This window comes from Cetorhinus maximus, chromosome 19, assembly GCF_964194155.1.
Source record: "Cetorhinus maximus chromosome 19, sCetMax3.hap1.1, whole genome shotgun sequence".
Taxonomy (NCBI): Eukaryota; Metazoa; Chordata; class Chondrichthyes; order Lamniformes; family Cetorhinidae; genus Cetorhinus; species Cetorhinus maximus.
In genome coordinates this window covers 62,893,076-62,909,687 of record NC_135897.1, presented here as the reverse complement: position 1 = coordinate 62,909,687, position 16,612 = coordinate 62,893,076, and the positions used below count along the sequence as shown (strand labels likewise).

The window sequence follows — 16,612 nt, the reverse complement described above, 5'->3', positions numbered from 1 at the left end:
CTATAGAATATTCAGTGTCTGACCTTTTCTTCTAGCCTTAGTATTTATGCAGCAGTTCCTGATCAATGTTTCTGATCAATGGTGACACACAGTGTTGATGGTGGGAGAATTCAGCAATGGTAATACCATTGAGTATTAATGGTTGGTGAGTAGACTCTCTCATGTTGCAGGTTGTGACTGCCCGGTATTTGTATGGCATAAATGTCATTTGACACTTCTCAGCCAAAACCTAAATGTCGTCCAGATCATCTGCATGCAGACACAGATTGCTTCATTATCTGAGTAGTTGAAATCATCAGCGAATATCCATACTTCTGACCATACGATGGAGAGATGATTGATAAAGCATCTGAAGATGGTGGAGCCGAGAACACTGCTCTGAAGAAGTCTTGAGACAATGTCCTGGAACTGAAATGATTGGCCTCCAACAATCATAATCAGTTTCCTTTGTGTTAGTTATGACTCCAGCTAGTGGAAAGCTTTCCCCAACTCCCACTGATTTAAATTCTAATAGGACTCCTTGACTCACACTTGATCAAATAATGTCAAATGATGTCCTTTATATCAAGAACAGTCATTCTCACTTCACCTCTGGAATTCAGCTCTTTTGTCCATGTTTGGACCAAGATTACAATGAGATCAGGGGCAAATTGATCTTAGCAGATCCCAAACTGAGCAGCAGTGAACACTGTTGGTGAGAAGTACTTGATCGCACTGTCAGCTGCACTTTCTATCACCTTTTCATGTTTGAGATAAGACTGATGGGGCGGTAATTGGCTGGATTGGTTTAGTCCTGCTTCTTGTGGACACGACATATCTGGGCAATTTTCCACTTTGTTGGGTAGATGCCAACATTGTAGCTGTACTGGAACAGTTTGGTTAGAGGTGTGGCTACTTCTGGGGACCAACTGTCCAGACAGGATATTGTCAGGCCCCATAACGCATAGCTGTTTCTTGATATCATGGAGAGTGAATTGAATTGGCTGAATACTGGCATGTGATGGTGGAGACCCCAGGAAAAGGCCAAGAGGCATTGTCCACTTGGCACTTCTGCTAAAGATGGTTGCAAATACTTCAGTCTTGTTTCTTGCACTCATATACTGGACCCCATCATCACGGAGGATGGGGATGTACATGGAGCCTCTTCCTCCAATTAGTTGCTTATTTGTCCACCATCATTCATGGCTGGATGTGGTATGATTGTAAGGCTTTGATATGATCCATTGCTTGTGGAATCACTTAGCTCTATTTATAGCATGCTGGCCATGAGATAATATAGTGGAACACTATTCTCCTGCTGGTGATAGTCCACAGCCTCCAAAAGGACTGTACGGTGTCACCCTACTAATACTGCCATGGCTAGATGCATCTGTGACAGGTAGATTGTTTAAGATGAGGTCAACTAGATTTTTTCCCTTGTGTTAGTTCTCTCACCATTTGCTGTAAGCCCAGTCTGGTGGCTACATCCTTGAGGACTCTGCCAACTTGGTCAGTAGTGGTGTTACTGATGGACATTGAAGTTTCACACAGAGGGCACATTCTGTTCCCTTTCTATACTCAGTGATTCTTTCAAGTGGCGTTCAACATGGAGGAGTACTATTCATTAGCTGAGGGAGGGTGGTAGGTGGTAATTACCAAGATGTTTCCTTGCCCATGGTTGACCTGATGGCATGAGAACCCAGAGACAATAATGAGGACACGCACAGTTACTCCCTCCTGACTACATACCCCTGTGCCACCACCCTCTAGTGGATCTGCTGGTGAGACGGGATATACCCAGGTATGGTGATGGAGGAGTCTGGGACGTTAGTTGAAAGATATATTTATGGAAGTATGACTGTATTAGACTATTGCTTGACTATGCTGTCCGACAGCTGTAAAGGCCCCTCTAGTTCACTAATGTCCCCCAGATTGGGCACAAGTCTCCAGAAGTTAATGAACAGGATTTTGTAGAGTTAACTGAGCCGGTTGTGTCTTTGACGTGTAAGGTGTCTAGGTTGATGCTGAGTGGTCTGTTCAGTTTGATTCTTATTATTTTGTAATAATTTGAATCAGCCAAATGACTTGCTAGACCATTTCAGAGGGCGGTTAACAGTCAACCACATTGCTGTGGGTCTGGAGTCACAGGCATGCCAGACCTGGTTAAAAAATAATGGCAGATTTCCTTCCCTAAAATACATTAGTGAACCAGATGGGCTTTTACAGCTGTCCGGTAGTTTGACATTGTTACTGATAGGAGTTTTTATTCCAGATTTATTTAATTAACTTAATTTAAAATCTCCCAGCTGTCATGATGTGATTTGAACTCACATCCCTGGATCAATAGGAAAGCCAATCGATTACAAGCCCAGCAAAATAAATGACTGTGCCAACATATCCACTCTACTGCTAAAAGTGTATTTGTGGAGGCATAAAAACAGTGTGAAACCAGGAACCAGAACACAACTCATTGTGATTGGTCTTCCTATGATGCCCTTGCACATCTCTTAATTCCCCCATAACATGTTATATTTATCCTATGTTGAGCCGTAGATGGAAACTCACGGTTCAATATAATTATACCTACTAATCATCATCATTCACTTACTAATTGTACTTGGGCCAGGATTTTTAAGATGGTGGGGTCTCCCTTCCTGCCACCCAAAGAGTCAGCGGGAAACACATCCTTCCATCTCTCACTAAGGAGTAAGTTCCGCCTTAAAGAGCTGCTGGTCAATCTGATTGGTCGACAGCTCTCTAGTCCGTGCAGTGCCAGAAGCTGCAGTGGCTAGAACTGGGAATGCAAGCAGTCCCTGGAGCCAAATGGCGGAATTGTCCCAGATTTGCGATTGCCGGTTTTCACACCATATCGCCCCAAACCTGCCGCATTAATTATGCATTCTTGAGAAAGTTGTCATTTCCACAACAGGGGGGGGAGGCGGGGTCTCTCATTCGCCCACCGTGCCTTCGCCACTTAATCATGCCGGGTGCCATATTTAAAGTCCAGCTACGTGCACACCTCTGTTTCCAGCCCAGGACTGTTGCACAGAAGATAGGATGGCCCCGAAAGGCAAAAAGACTGCAACCCCCAGGTTTGGTGACATGTCCCTCGAGCACCTTTTGGATGTCATGGAGACTTGCCGTGATGTCCTCTACCCCAGCTCTGGCCACAGGAGGGGCAGCAACATTACCACTCCAGCTTGGTAGGTGACGGCAGTGGTGATCAGTGCCAGTGCTGCACAGAAGAGGTTGGCCATCCAATGCAGATAGAGGATGAATGACCTCATCCGTGCCACCAGAGTAAGGCAACCATTTCATCACTCTAAACTCTCACACTCAAGCCCATCGCACATTCACTGGCATCTCACTCACTGCCAGCTCATGGGACATCACCACTCACTCTCTCACACACACCCTCACAACTCCATCTGACCTCATCTGGAGACTGCATCCTCAATCCTCACCATCTTGAGGCCACTTGAACAGATTAACTTGTGCCCCCCCCCCCGCCCACACACACCCTTGGATATCCCCCTTCCCCAGTACAGCCCTCACCCTGCAGCCTCTTCCCTTGCTGAGGCCATTTCTCCCTATTCCCCAAGCAAGCCCTAGCTCTGCAGCCATACAAAGCCTTATGGCTGGTCTGGTAGGCAGAGACCTGCCATGAGCCCCCTTAAAAGTGGTGTGGTGCAGTCTGCGAAGCCTAGTGCTGATGACTGAGTGCTGCCCGAAATAAGGTAGGCAAACAAACTTCAAAGTCCCTAGCGAAGTGCAGCTTGCCAGGTGCACGTTGCTCATGTGCTGTTGTGAAACACGTCGGTGTGATAGGGTGCACAATCCAGCGTGGGGGATGAGTCCGGCAGGCTAGCCTTATAATGATATGCAGACGTAATAACAATGAGGTTCCCAACGTCCAATGGTGGGAGATGCAACCCGCCATCAACAGGCTGAGTGGATGATCGCAAACTGGTTTCATGACATTGTGAAATCGATTTTTGACCTTCTTGCCATATGTCCGCTCCCACCACCAAATATGGCTAACGCCAGCAGGCACGGACAATTCCGCCCTAAGTCCCGGGATTCCAGGGCCAGGTAAGTTTTGGGGGTCTCAGGGTGGGGAGGGTAGGGGAGGTGGCTGGACTCCTTCCGCCAGCCTTAAAATTGAAGCTGGGCAAGTGATGACCCTAAGTCGTCAATAATTGGCCACTTAACAGCCTCAATTGGGGCAAGGGCAAGCAGGCCTCGCCCATCCGAACATAAAATTGCAGAGAAGTAAGGGGGGCCGGGTACCTGTCAGGAAGGCCATCTGACAATTTTATGCTCATCAACCCCCCTACCCCCCAACCCGCCTACAAACCCACCGGCGAGGGAATATAAAATTCTGCCCTACAACTGAAAAGTTATCAAGATATCTTGCAGGGATTATACAATTGATAGAAAGTGCTCTGAAATAGCTATTACGGGCAATAAATTCTTCCATCCTCTCTCTTAAAATGAAAAAGTTATATTTCTTGAAGTGATCAAGATTTATCAATAGACAAGTTATTAGAAATTGCTGAAATAGGCATACAAGAAGCAATTACTGTGATTAAGAAATTCAAGTTAAAATCCCTTGAACCGAGACTCACACTTGGTATTTCCCATCAGCCGCGTTTGACAATCTGTGCCAGTTTACATCACATGGAAACAATTGGTCTTTATTCAATCAACCATTGACATGAGATGTGCATTTATGAACACTACATTGCTTAATGCAATCTCCTTCTAATGAAGAACCAGTTTTGAGAGATCACCTTTTCACAGAAGAATGGGTAGTCTTAAATGGCAGATTCCATCGTATATATTCATAAGTAAATGTGAATAAAAACAAAATACTACAGATGCTGAAAATATGAAATAAAAACAGAAAATGCTGGAAAAATGCAGCAGGTCTGGCAGCATCTGAGGAGAGAGAAACAGAGTTAACGTTTTGAGTCTAATACGACTCTTCTTCAGAACTGGAGAGAGGTAGAAGTGTGATGGGTTTTATGCTGTTGAAAAAGTGGGGAGGAGCAGGTGGAGCAAAACAGAAGATCGGGGTAGCTTAGAGGTCAGGAAAGATTAAATGACAAAGCTGTCATGAACACAAGACAAAGGGAGTGGTAATGGTAGTATGAAAGACTAAAGAATATTCACAACAAATGTGAATATTTACACATTTTGCACTGAGTAATTTTGAACCGTTTCACACATTACTAGCCTACATACCTGGATGACATTGCTGTTGGAACTTTTGGAGTCTGCACTAACATAGACTGTGAAAAAGGGGACAGCTCTGTATGTCCCAGAGACCACTTTCAGCACTTCCATGAAGTTGTCTTTATCCCAAGGACCTGTGATATTCCAGCCACCTGTCTGCATTAGAGAGACAATGTTATGAACTTGATTAGTATAACTGATTTCTCTGATAACTGCCAATTCTTTCTATGTTGATGAGCAACAATGTAAGGTGTGGGATTTAAAATTAACAAAAAAATTCAAGATATGTGCAGGGACACACATTACATGTCATGCATCTCATGATTCATTCACCACAGTTGCAGCTTGCTGCCGTCTGAGCACAGGTGAATCTTATTTAACGCCCACCACCAGAATGCAATTAAACACCCAATTAATATTCCACTGGAGGGCATAAGAACTATCAAGAGAAATGGGCTCACCCACTTGACTGAAGTTTATTAAAAGCTGTAGTAGCTGAACACTTTGGCAGAGTACTTGTTCTATGTGGATTTTGTATAATTGTTAAACTATTTTAGTCCTGCTATTGGTGGAAGAAAGGTTCCAAGGCCTGCTGAATATCCTGCCCTACAAATTGGCAAGCTACCAGTGAATGTTGTACAAGTGCAGTCAGCTTGCCTATGAGTGTGTGCCTCTCTCTCTCACGTTGCCTAAGACTCGGACTGAGCCGGAAACACACACCATGCCTCCCTCATCCTCCCTCCCTCAAAAAGCAGCTCGGGAGAGGAGTAAAACCCAGGCTGAAAGTCAACCTGCTTCCGACCCTGCTTTCAAATGAATTCCGCCACGGCTGACATGCAATATGTGCTGCCAGAGGCAAAAGCAAGGTCGGTGTTACATAATCCCACCTCCTTAGTTTGGCCCTGGTCCCCACCCCTTTTCCTGGTGACCCTGGGGCCTAGTCTGTCTCTCTCTAGCTCTGCTTCTTAAGTGAAAGGGCAGAAAAAAAAAAGTTTTATTCGTGAAACCAGCTGTGCATTTTCATGGGCTTTTTTATTAATTACTCTTTTCTGAAGTGTACTGCTTTGAGATTCATGTTTAATGTAATATGAAACCTTATTTTACCAAAATTTTATCATTGGCCTCTTGACTGAGAAAAAATATTGAAATGTGGCTCCCCCCCTCACCCTCCCAAAAAGATTGGTCAAGCCTGAGCTAAAGGAATCCTATTTACATACCTCAGAAAGGTGTCTGTAAAGCAATTTATCTACTGCATAGTAATTAAACAAACACCATTTTTGGGGTATTTCATATGATGCAGACAAAAGTTCTATCACAAAAAGCTTTCAGAATCAAAAATCAAAGGTCTCAAGCACCAAGCAAAATATTTACTGATGCTAGGAATTAAAACTACTTTGACATTGGAGGAAAAGAAAAACAGGATGTGTTGCGTTGGTCTTTCAGCAATAGGATAAAAACGTTGAAATTTACATCCAAGAATGCCTGTATGCAATAGTGGGATAAAATTCCACTGTGCCCGCTCCTGCCCTGTTTCAGGAGTGCATTTCACAAAAATGAGCACTCGGAGACCATAATTTCTGTCAATTACGGCTCCAAAATTGCAACTGGAAGTGCATGGTTGAATTTTCACTCCAAAACTTTATTGGTTGACTTTCCCTGTTGTTATCAACAAATGAATCTCAATGACTCATTTTTGAAATGGTCAAACTGGTCAACTTTGTGTCAACTGCAAGAAGGGCCAGAAAAGAAGTCAGGTGTTGCATAATGTAAACTCAAAGATAAAGCAGCTGTCCATATGCACGTCATGGAAAGGTGCAAGGTGTGAAACATATATGCAACAAATGCTTTCCAAAGAGACAAGTTAATAAGGCAAGGAGAGGATTACAGTCAAAGCAGGGTTATGTAAATTACATTATACTTAAAATAACACAATGTACTGCAGGAAGCAATTTCCTTTGGTACCATCTGCTGCAAATCATCTTCTACTTAACTCGCTGTGCACTCCTCTTCTTGCTCTGCTGCAATATATCTAATAATGTCCACAAACCAATGCTGACTAATATAAACAGTTACACTATTCACTTCTTCACATTTCCTAGTCACAAGGCTTAACAACAGCAGGTTTGACCTAACGTCAAATGTTCACTTTTCAATTTGTCACCCTCCACTATTGTTCTCCACTATCCTCCTTCTGAGGATGTCAAATAAGGGGATTCCCCCAGGAAAAACCCATTGGCACTAGTGCAGTGCAGGGCAGGGGGAGCAAATAAAAATTGAACAATGGACACAAAGGCTCAAGGAAATCCAAACACCAGAACAAAAAACAAATCAGGAGAGGAGTCTTTTTTTTTGGAAATAGATTTAAAACTGCAGAATCTATTTACTTACTTTGTGCTTTAAATCAACTACCACTTACAGCTGATTCCTCAGCAAATATCCTGGACACTCATTTGGAGCTGACAGCTGCATGTCAGAATCTCAGAAAGCAGGATGCAGCCATAGTTGCTATATTTTTGCGTGTTACACCAAATATTCTACTTGGGCATCATTGATCAGTCCCATAGGCTGGCCGTATCCTCTTTTTTCCACACTGGGTTTACACCTGCCCAGTACCTAGGTAAGTGACAGTGAGGCCCAAAGATCAAACATACAACTCAGCAAAGTGCACCACTCGCTGGCTTGTAGGCAGGTTGAGTAAATATTTTCTTTAACAAAGACTAGGTAAATGTATTCGCTACAAATTTAGAGGAATTTCAATATTTCTCTATTCTCCATGATGCATCAAAACAACAAAGATACTTCTTCTTAGCTATCATTCAACATAACTTGATCCCTGAAAGTATGTTATATGGGAAAAAGAGCACCATATCAGTCAAACTGGTTCAGGAGCTCTGCTGGCTACAGGCTGTAGACTGACTACTTGGGCTCAGGCAATTTCAAATACATTCACAACCAGAGGCCAAGGCCAAAGAAAGCCACAGCCTTCTCAAGACCTTCAAATGGGTTTCAGATACAGCTTTCAATCAAAACTATCACTCCAGGCCTATCTTAGTTCTTTGATTTATGCCACATATATTTATATATCTATTTAAGAACGTATGAAGACATGTCAGAGCAAAATAAGGGTAACAAACTGATAAATTTAATTACATGAACAAACTGACTGTCATTTGCGGTATTAAAAATATGCTTGCAGAACAAGTTTAGATTTGCCTGCAGTTCTCAAGCGTTGAAGTAATAAGTTTGGCCATTTAAACAATTTACATATTAACTTCTCTGTTATCCAACACTAGCGGAAACTCAGACACATTTGCCTACCAACTTCCAGACTAAGCCGTATATTCTCGCGCCATAAACAAACAGCCCACAGAAGCCAATCTTAGCCCTATGTCCGAGACCTGAGAGAAGGTCTTACGAAATCTGTGACCCTCTGTGGCTATGGCCTCTGGTTGTGGATGTATCTGAAATTTCCCCAGCCCAACTAGTCAGTCTACAGTCTGTAACCCACAATAAAAAACTCAATTCATAACCTAATCAAGTAAAAAATGCTTCATAAAAGCAAAAAACTGCAGATGCTGGGAATCCAAAACAAAAACAAAAATACCTGGAAAAACTCAGCAGGTCTGGCAGCATCTGCGGAGAGGAGCACAGTTAACGTTTCGAGTCCGAATGACCCTTCAACAGAACTAAGTAAAAATAGAAGAGAAGTGAAATATAAGCTGGTTTAAGGGGGGGTGGGACAAGTAGAGCTGGATAGAGGGCCAGTGATAGGTGGAGATAACCAAAAGATGTCATAGACAAAAGGACAAAGAGGTGTTGAAGGTGGTGATATTATCTATGGAATGTGCTAATTAAGGGTAGAAAGCAGGACAAGCAAGGTACAGATAGCCCTAGTGGGGGTGGGGTGGGGTGAAGGAATCAAAAAAGGCTAAAAGGTAGAGATAAAACAATGGATGGAAATACATTTAAAAATGATGGAAGTAGGTGGGAAAAGAAAAATCTATATAAATTATTGGAAAAAAAAGGGGGAGGGAATCGGAAATGAGGTGGGGATGGAGGAGAGAGTTCATGATCTAAAATTGTTGAACTCAATATTCAGTCCGGAAGGCTGTAAAGTGCCTGGTCAGAAGATGAGGTGCTGTTCCTCCAGTTTGCATTGAGCTTCACTGGAACAATGCAGCAAGCCAAGGACGGACATGTGGGCATGAGAGCAGGGTGGAATGTTGAAATGGTAAGCGACAGGGAGGTCTGGGTAATGCTTGCGGACAGACCGAAGGTGTTCTGCAAAGCGGTCACCCAGTCTGTGTTTGGTCTCTCCAATGTAGAGGAAACCGCAATGGGAGCAACGAATGCAGTAGACTAAATTGAGGGAAGCGCAAGTGAAATACTGCTTCACTTGAAAGGAGTGTTCATGTTTTCCTGTGTACACCCTAAGTCAAGACTTAAATTAAGCTCCAGCCTGTCGAGAGTAGAGATCTTACTGTCAGCATTCCTCACCCACAGAAAATTGTATGCAGTACAAAGTGGGAGGAGATCTAGTTTGATGGAACTCTGCCCATTTTTTTGTTTGGAAAATGCAGGCTTATTAATTCACTGACAAATGAAATGGTTTCATAGCTATAATTTTAAAGCTATCCTTTTTTACAGAAGAAAGTCAAATTTGCCACCCACCAGTCCTTCAGCACAATTTCTCTCTCCAATTTTGTAAATTGCCAGGTGGTGGTAAATTTCAGGATTCAGGTTAGGGTAAAAAAAAATGTTTTTTGTCTTTCTTTATTACTGTTCTTTAGACAGTTTTAATTGTGGCACCTGATTCGTACTGGATATTTTTAAAACATTTATAAAAGTACCAGTGAATCTCCTGAGGCAGTACTTCTGATTGCAGGGCATACACTATATTTTTTTTAAGTAAGGGAATATTTTACCATGTAAATGCAATGTATTATTCTCTTGCCAAAGTATAAGTGTTTGTCCCTTTAAAGCTACAAAACCTAACTGACAGTTAAACAGCAGTGAGTCTACACATTAGTAAATTAAGAGGCAACAGAAGTTGTGGCTCCAGCATTTTCAAATAGTTCCAAATTATTTGTGCATTCTAAATAATTTATAGCTTTATATTTTTATTAATTGCGACAGAGAAATTTAAATAATTTGTTGAATAAATAGATTTTGTTTTTGTAAAATACACTGTTTGACATGAGTACTGCCATAAGTCCCACACTATCTGCAATTAATTGACTGACACAGTACAACTCATTAGCTCACTCTCTAGATCTCCACCCCAAGTCTTCCTTGAAGGAAGATAAAAATTCATTGCAAAAGCTGGTAACCTGTCCCACAGGTCCATATGATCTGGGAAAAGATGAACTGCCTAACATCCCATCTAATTCTGTCCTTACATAACTTGCAAATGTGATCCCTGGTCCTCCCTAAACTACTAAAACTAATCACATGAAGTTCAATAAGAAGGATCATTTCAAACTCCTATGATTTGAATACTTCCTGGGCGCATATAAGACAAGGAACAACTCTCCTATTGTACCTAATTGCTATGGATGACATTAACAAACCCAATCCTTTCTTTGTCAGTGCACCCAGTACATGGCTGTAAGGTGTTTTTTAAACTTCTATGATCTCATTTTTATTTAAAAATAGCAGTTTAACATAAATTATATGAAATCCTTCCTGTGAAAAAATAATTGAAAATCATAAAACACAACACAATGAAAGAAAATCAACCTTAAAATGGAGCTCACTTCAGGATATAAAGCAGTCAGAAAGTTATAGTTATACAATCTTTTCACAATAACAGAATTAAATCAATACTTTCAAAACCTTTTGTTAACATTTTAAACTGGAAGGAAAGTGTGTTTTGCTTGTAAAGTTATAACAGAAACTAATCAAAGTCTTAATGTTTATGACCTTTCTAATACTCCTGAATAAGGCTTACCCTATTAATGAGATCAATCAAAGGCTGTGCACCCAGCTCTTCAATTCTTTGCTCGTTCAAGCAGGACAGATAATAATGTTGGGCTTTCCGTTCTGCCTCACTGCTGGAATTAAAGGTGGAATTTTCTGTAAAGATAAAAAGGAATTATCATCAATCTAAGGAATGGGCACATAATTGGGTATGCATATATTCTGTCAGAAGGATGACAGTTTCCTGAAAATGTTAATAGTTTTCAGAAACGGAATAGTTCAAAGCTTGAAAGGGAATTTTAAAACTACAAATGCCAAGTATGCAACAATCTAATACATTAGCATTAGAAGAAACAATATAGCAATTTTGTTCATACTCCCAAAATTGCTTTACATACCAAATTTATTTAATACGCATTGATATTTGGATAGTCTCAATATATTTTTTCGGCACCAATTTAAGGTGAACATGCCCCCATAATAAAGCTGCCAATAAAGCAACAAAGGTCCAGCAAGGTGCAAAACAAGAGACAATGTGAGGTGCAACACAACTGTTTCAGTCCACATTCATATATTGTATATCTCTCTAAAAGCAGAGATGGGCCAGAGATGCCTGAGTTTATAGGAGCAAGACCGCTAAAGTCTTTAGGTACTGCAGATAACAGAGCTATACTGACCTCAGTAAGAGCAACATGTGAGAAGATTACATATGCCCAAAGAAGCCACAGGTAACTTGTGTCAACTGTACCTGAAAACTAGGAGCAACATAAGCAAGCACTGTTAAAGATTATCAAGACACTTTGCATTTTTGCCTCAGATCCCTCATAAGCAACAACAGGAGACTTGACAAGAAGAATGCCACTGATGATATATGTGATTCTTCAAGTACTTGTGCAACATCTAAGGCATTCATCAGCATAAAAGGATACTATCCTATGATTATCTAAAAGGTCTTCAACCACCACCAAATATTAATGCTCATGAATATATGGTTCCTAGGGCTACTTGTTACAGCTCTATAAGCAATCATGGTAGAGAAATTGAATGGCTTCTAGATTGACTCAATATGTGGCTCAGGAAGATGATATGCCAATCTCAGCACCCAGCTAAGAGCAGGACAAACTGCATTTAAAAGGCAGAAACATCTATCTTAATATTTGGAATGTACGGGAGCAAAGGTGTTCTGCAACATGATTTTTGACAGTTAGCAGAACAAGTGCATGCTACATGCTATAAACACAGCCAAAGAAGCATAAATCTGCTTGTGGAATAACAGCTGCAATAAGTTGAATTACATGAGAACCAAGAGGAACAAGAGGTGCTAAAAGCTCAGTAATTACTCAAAGCAGCAGAATGAGCACCAGGCTCGAACTGAACAGTTCTCTGCTTGAAACCTCTCTTTATACTTAACCCGATAGCCTTTCTTTTTTTCTAAGCTAACTATTCTTCAGTAATTCATTTCATCTGGAAACTATTCATTCTGAAGGAAAGCAATGCCTGTAAAGTTGGAGGTGATGTGTCATGCTTTTATTGATGATAAGAGTGAAGATTTAGCATATTTTTTGTTTTGTGGTGTGCATGCCCCTTATGATATCTGAACCAAAATGCCACAACATTTCTACTCTAGTACTCCTACATGGGCGACTGAAGGAGTAGGAGTAATAGCAGTATATTGAAACTTCCTGAGAAGATTGTTATGAAGCTGCCTGGCACTTAGCATATCCAGACCATCCTGCTTTATACCATGAACAACTTGTCCTATTCCTATTGTAGGGGCCAGCATTCATTTGGGTACTTCTGTTGGCAGTTACAGGCAAGAGACTACCAGTAACTGAAAGCCTCCTGTCTGTTTTTGTCTCCCTAGAGACCACGTCCTCATAGCAGCTACGTGTGCATTCAACATATTGTTGCAATGCAAAGCCTTAGAATCTTTCCTTCGTGATTGTCTGGATTCTATCTTCAAGCATGCAGAAGTTGACTTCTACATCATCATGAAACATCAATATCAAATGTCTCAAAATCATTATGAAAGTATTCCCGAGACGTTCTAATTGTGCTCATTAGCCAAATGCCCCCAGGCTCTCTTGCTGATGCCACTGCTGCTTCCAGTTACCAAATGGCAGTCTGCAAAGCATAAAGTCTTTGCTCCATGACAGAATCTGCAAACATACAGAATAGTGTGCAGTATGGCCTGTAGAAAGGTGACTGAAGTACTGAATAGCTGAATTGATGCTGGAATCACAAAACAACTCATCAGGATCGAGAATGAAGCAACGTCTCTATTCAGTGGCAGCCAGTCCTTCAACTTTTACTTCTGCCAGGTCCACACCCAAGTGAGTTGACTCACCCGAAATCCTCCCCTAAATGTTTAATATCTTCAAGAGTGCTGGTGCCTGCTTCAGTTGGTGATTACGCTGAGTACTATGATAAAACTTGTTAGCAGCTGCTTCTTGGGTTTATGATATATCAGTAACAAGAGGATGGCACAATATAAGTGTATGTTGTTGCTGTGCACACAGTACAATGATTATTTCACACTGCAAAACAGTCTTTGCCTTATAACTACTGAAATACATTAGAACAGAGAATGCAAGTATAATAATTCTAACTTGAATGTGTATAACTCTTCTGTAGTTTATGCATTATCCATGTCATTCACAGCAAGCAAACCCCATGATAGCATCTTCAAAGTGGGTAAGAGGTCTATACTGCTGAGACCCTCAAACCTCCAGGGAGGGATGGCTTACTGTTTAGGTGGGTTATTTTGGTAAAAGGATAAATATGTTCCAAATGAGTGAACATCTTGGGCTATGTATCTTACCAACAATACTGTCTTAAAACTAAGTGTGAAGAACTCTCACACTTCTTTGTCATTAAGATTGAGACCATTAGTTCAGCTCCCTCTGCTGCATCTTTCCTTGCCCCTTGCCCACCAAGACAAACTTTCTCAAAGGCCTCCCCCTACCCCCAAGTTTTAAACACACATTGCTTTCTTCAGTTTCCCTTTCCTCTCTCCCCATGCTGTGCTTTTTTATTCTTTCATGGGATATGGGCATCCCTGGCAAGGCCAGCATTTGTTGCTCGAGGAGGACGTGGTATTAGGACACAGCCGACGGTAAAGGCTGAGTTGTTCAAATCCTGGAGGGAAACTTGAAACAAATGTCATAATCCATTTTTGCAATTTGTATGTTTCGAGATGTGGGCTTTGAATTCAGTAGTAATAAGACCACTGAGTCTCAAGAGGTGTTTTATGAAACTAAATTAAACATTTATTAATGCAAGAAAAATTATAAGCACATACATATCTCTACAAAATTACTACTATAATAACTACAAAAATCCCCTAATTAATCTGACTCTCAGTTACACCCCCGTTAAAGTAACAGTAAAACTCATAGATTTTAAAAGACCCCAGGCAAAGCACATTTGGCCTCATGAATTCAAAATGAAGTTCCTTGCAGACACAGTTGCAGGCGTACAGGCTGGTTAAATCTTAAATGCTTCTGACAGGTGGTGAGCTACCTCCTTGAACCACTGCAATCCACGTGGTATAGGTATACCCACAGTGCCATTAGGAAGAGAGTTCCGAGTTTTTGATCCAGTGTTAGTAAAGTAACAGTGATATAGTTCCAAGTCAGGATGGTGTGTGGCTTAGAGGGGAACTCACAGGTGATGGTGTTCCCATGCATCTGCTGCCCTCGTCCTTCTGGGTGGTAGAGTTTACAGGTTTGGAGGGTGTTGTCAAAAGAGGCTTAGCAAGTTGCTGAAGTGCATCTTGTAGATGGTGCACACTGTTGCCTCTGTGCTCTAGCGGTGAAGGGATTGAATGTTTAAAGTGGTGGATGGGGTGCTGATGAAACGAGTTGCTTTGTCCTGGATTGTGTCAAACTTCTTGAATGTTGTTGGAGCTGCACTCAACCAGGCAAGTGGAGCATATTACATCACACTCTGAACTCGTGCCTTGTAGATGGTGGACAGACTTTGGGGAGTCAGGAGATGCCTGTCCACAAGATCCACCTCCTGCATTCTTGACCCTATTCCAATTAAAATACTTAACAGCTAACTTTTCTTCTTGGCTCTGAATCTGGCTGGCATTCTAAATGGTTCTCTTTCTTCAGATGCTGTTCCTATCATTTCAAACCATTTGTCACCAACCGCTCCTCAAAAGAATCAATCTTTAGTCCAAGAGTTCATGATCTTATAAACTACCGCTCCATTTCTAACCTCCCTTTTCTCTCCAAAGTCCTTGAGTGATCCAAGTTTGAAGTCCTGTAAATCAGATTCTGCCCCTTCCATAGCATTAAAATGGCTCTAATCAAAGTCACAAATTACATCATCTATGACAATAGTGCACTAATCTTCCTAGCTCTTCTTAGTGACCCTGTTGTCTTTGACACAGTTGACTACACTTCTCTCTGTCGCTTGGTTGAGTACGACCATCCTCATTTGGTCCCACAATTTTCTATTCAATCATAGCTAGAGGATCTGCTGCAATGGTTCCTTTGCCCACCCCACACACTGGGCTGAATTTTCCCCGTTAGGGGGGAAGTTGATGGGGGCACGTACAGGCACACTTCCGATTGGCGCCCCCGATCGGAGGCGCGGCGCCATTTTACATGGGCGGGCCAATTAAGGCCCGCCCAGCGGGACGTCCGCAGGGAAGCACTATGCGCTCCCTGTGCGGGTGGTGGGGGGGGATTCCTAAAATCAAGAGTGCGCTCTTTTGCGCATGCGCACGAAAGAGCACACTCATCTCCCTGAGGCTAAGTGCAGCTTCAGGGAAATAGGCTCTACATGTAAAAAATATAAAAAGTAGAAAAATACAATTTCCCTTACATGTCCCCTCATGTGACAATGTCATATGAGTTGGGACATGTCCATAATTTTTACACAATCTTTATTAAAAATTTTTAAAGCCTATATGAAATCTCATCCCGCCCGTGGATGAGGTTTCATGTTTTTTCTAGTTCCACCGGGGCTCCTGGTCTGCCCGCCAACCTTAAGGTTGGACGGGCAGGTCCTTTAATTGCTTAATTGATTGCTTAATTGGCCATTGACAGGTTGGCGGGCGCGCAGCTGATTTTGCTGCGCTCCCGCCTTCCTGAAAATTTAAATCGGGCACGGTGATGTCGGGAGTTCCCCCCGACGTCATCGCGCATCATTCTAAGTGTTGGTGAGCGGGCCTCGCCCCCCGACTCGTAAAATTCAGCCCACTATCTCTGGAGTGCTCCAAGGATCCTTCTTGCCACCTTCTATTCCCTAACTGCGTGCTGACCCTCAGGAAATTCATCCCAAAATATGGTGTTAGGTTCCACATGTACAAGATGACACTCAGTTCTACCTCACTACCACATTTCTTGACCCTTTCACTGCGTCTGTATTGTCAGATAATCTGAAATCCAGTCCGTGATTAGCTGCAATTTCAACAACTAGAAATCAAGAAGGCCAAAGCCATTATCTGCGCCTTCAGTCACAA

The 16,612-nt window shown here is 42.0% G+C and overlaps 1 protein-coding gene across 4 annotated transcripts in view; it reads right to left on the bottom strand.

Annotated features, from left to right (window-relative positions):
- The window catches only part of ece2b (endothelin converting enzyme 2b), a 281,119-nt gene that overhangs the window by 47,047 nt on the left and 217,460 nt on the right, over window positions 1–16,612 (bottom strand). For all 4 annotated transcript variants that reach the window (XM_078563943.1, XM_078563944.1, XM_078563946.1 and 1 more), the window contains exons 5-6: window positions 11,168–11,292; window positions 5,227–5,373 (exon numbers count right to left, since the gene is read on the bottom strand). In XM_078563943.1, the coding sequence (XP_078420069.1) occupies window positions 5,227–5,373; window positions 11,168–11,292 (272 nt within the window). The remainder of the gene's footprint in view (window positions 1–5,226; window positions 5,374–11,167; window positions 11,293–16,612) is intronic.